Source organism: Spinacia oleracea, chromosome 3 (genome assembly GCF_020520425.1).
Source record: "Spinacia oleracea cultivar Varoflay chromosome 3, BTI_SOV_V1, whole genome shotgun sequence".
Taxonomy (NCBI): Eukaryota; Viridiplantae; Streptophyta; class Magnoliopsida; order Caryophyllales; family Amaranthaceae; genus Spinacia; species Spinacia oleracea.
The window spans coordinates 26,393,862-26,397,077 of record NC_079489.1 but is presented as its reverse complement, the minus strand read 5'-3'; the positions used below and the strand labels follow the sequence as shown (position 1 = coordinate 26,397,077).

General features: G+C 37.4%; 1 protein-coding gene across 1 annotated transcript; it reads left to right on the top strand.

The window, feature by feature from the left end:
• The first annotated feature begins 960 nt into the window (after window positions 1–960).
• On the top strand, window positions 961–2,644 carry LOC110791402 (probable membrane-associated kinase regulator 1). Its single transcript, XM_021996143.2, has 2 exons — window positions 961–2,351; window positions 2,486–2,644. Exons 1-2 carry the CDS (start codon window positions 1,247–1,249, stop codon window positions 2,506–2,508), a joined length of 1,128 nt encoding a protein of 375 aa, XP_021851835.1. The 5' UTR covers window positions 961–1,246; the 3' UTR covers window positions 2,509–2,644.
• Window positions 2,645–3,216: the final 572 nt, after the last annotated feature.

The following is a 3,216-nucleotide window of genomic DNA, read 5'->3' as shown; positions in this document are numbered from 1 at the left end:
TTACTCGGATTACTAACCTTAAGTCCGCTATTTCTTTGGACATTTCTAATTTTAGTTATTCTATATTCTCTACGTCCCAAAATTATAGTCTCGTTTGACTAAAAACATGGATTTTAAGAAAAGTGAAATTAAGTGTGTGGAAAATTGAAATATACTCCCACCGTCCCATAATTATCTTCTTGTTTGACCAAAAACACGGATTTTAAGAAAAGTGAAATATAGTACATGAAAAAGTGGAATAAAGTAAATATGATGATTGAGTTGTATGGAAAAGTGTGTGAAAGAGAATATAGTACATGGAAAAGTGGAATATATTACATGGGTGGGGTTTTCAATTCAATTTTAATTAATATAGTACATGAGAAAGTGGGGACCTTAGTAGCCAAAATTAGAAACAGGAAGATAATTTTGGGACGCTCGTTTAGGAAAGCAGGAAAATAATTTTGGGACGGAGGGAGTAGTACATTGATGATGAAAAAGCAGAATATAGTACATGTAAAAAAGAATAAAGTACATGGGGAAGATAAAATAGTACGGATTACATATTTAAAGGAATAAAGTACATTTTCTTTTTGTTTTGTGGTTTCAAATGAGGGTAACTTGGAAATTTTGTGTTAAAATAAGGAAATAGAACTATAATTATGGGACACCCGATTTGAAAAACAGGACTATAATTTTGGGACGGAGGGAGTATTTCCTATACAGGGAGGGTGCCCAAATTAAATTTGACTCAAATATTTCTTGATTATTCGAATTCAAATATTTTTGCGTTTAAGGTTATAATTAAAATCCTAGTTTTACATTTGAGTTTCATATCGAATTAATTATGGTACATCTTCAAATATAAACATTGTAAGATGCACAAAGGTTGGTCCATGAAGAAAATTCTAAAATTTAAAATAACCACCCCATCCATAATCCAAGCCCATCCTAGCTTCTCTCCGAAAATAAAGAAAAATGATGGTATTACCGTTACTAGAAGAAACAATCCACTCTCTCTCCACCTCTCTTCAGTCTTCCACTCTTCCCTATCCCTTAAACACTATTCTACAAAAACAACAAAATAGCCCACATCTATCCTCATTCAATTATTCCCATCACATATCATCTCTTTACTTAGAAACTTCGCACCTCCCGAAAATGTAAACCACCACCACTACCCTCCTCCCTCTCTTCCACTCCCAATATCAAGTAATCAACCAATCATGATCTCCAAAACCCTCAATTATTCCTAAAGATCTAAATTATGGGGAAGAAAATTGAGATTAGTAGGAATAATAATAGATCAAAAACCCTCCCATCCTCTCCTACACACTCCCTCTCCTCCTCTTCCTCCTCCGATTTCGAGTTTCGAATCTCGCTTTCGCCTCGTAAATCATCCGCCACACTTTGTCCCGCCGACGAGCTCTTCTACAAAGGTCAGCTCCTTCCTCTCCATCTCTCCCCTCGGATCTCCATGGTACGGACCCTTCTATTAGCCTCTTCTTCTACCTCCTCCTCTTCCGACACTACTACTACCGCCTCCCGTGACTCCTCCTCCTCCAACGACTCTACCTCCTCGTCGTTTGCTACTGATCTGTCTCTCCTTGCTGCGGGTGACCCTTGTTGCGATTCCTCCCGCCCTAGCTCCGTCACCGAAGAAGACAACAACAAAATCAATACTAATAATCATACTACTCATGATTATTATATGAAACAACGCCTCAACAACAACAACACCAACAACAACGTGAAGAAGTCATCGTCGTCATCGTCCAAGTATTTTTCGCTTTCGAGATTCTCTAATGTGTTTAAGAAAGATCCTCCTCCGCCTACTAAGACGAATGACGGACCACCGTCTGTGAAAAAAGTGAGCTCTACGGCTAAGGAGGTGATAAGGAAATACATGAAGAAAGTTAAGCCATTATATGACAAGCTCTCCTCCAAACAACAACAACAGCAACATCTACCAGAAAGGAGAGATATTCTACCACCGCCGGAGACTAGGGCGGTGGCTTTGTTAGAAACAAAAGAAACACCGGAAGGAAGTGGCAGTGGATTAATAATAACTCAGTCATTTTCAGGGAACTTAAAGTGTCCAAAGATGATACGGAGGAGCTGTGTGGCGAGTTGTCCGTCCTCGATGCGTTCATCACCGAGTCACTCGGGGGTGTTAACTCGAGCCGGGTTGCCGATGCGAGCTGGGTTAGCGAGTTACGGAAGCGGATCTTACTCGTCGGAATCATCCACTATGGAGGAGTTGCAAAATGCTATTCAAGGTGCAATTGCTCATTGTAAGAATTCCATGGTTCAAAGCACAAGTTCAAGCTTCAATGACAACATTATCATTAGCAACACCATCAATGGCAAAGGCAAGGCTTTAATGATTTCATAATGAGTAATTCCAGTTTTTCTAGGACTTTGATCTATGTTGCTTGCGTTCACATTACACTATGACTATTACCGACTGTATTTTTAAATATTTATTAGCCTTAATTTTTACTAGGGGTGCTACTAGTTACGGGGTAACGGGATACCCGATGGTATCTCGTGTGTCCATGTTCGGGCCTCGGTAATTGAGATCGGTTTGACTATCTGACAAGTAAGTTACTTGACTTTTTTTTAGGTACCAAGAAAATAAATTAAAAAGGTTATTATCTTTTTAGTTGTTTTTAAGAATGAAAGGGAAAGATCAAAGATGAGATGGGAGTTTGATAAAGGTAGCACATGTGACTTTTAAAAGTTGTTGTTACGGAAAAATATTTGTTTAGATGCTCTTTGGTTTTTTTGTTACTTGTCATTTAATGTACATGTACGTGATCATCATTGTTACTTAGATTTTAGAATATCCCTTGCTTGTGACTTGTGACTTGTGAGTTGTGAGTGATACCGCTCAATTAGGGAGTACTTCATTCTAAATCACTCCCTTGGAATTAAATTATTACGGAGTAGTTACGTACTTACGTATGATATAGTACGAAGTATGGAGTATGAAGTACGGACTTAGAGTAAGGATACGCACGCGTTAAACTAATTGTGAATTATCATCTCAATGAATTAAGATAAGATTTCATAACATGTAATATTTCATTACTTTAATTTTGTGATAGGGAATCAAAGTTTTACGTTTTTCTTCTCTAATAGGCTGTATTTTGTTAACCTTAGTTATTTTATGAAAAATAAATTTAGTTAATTAAGAGAAAATGAGGGTAATTTCACCTGATTAAGTTCTTATAA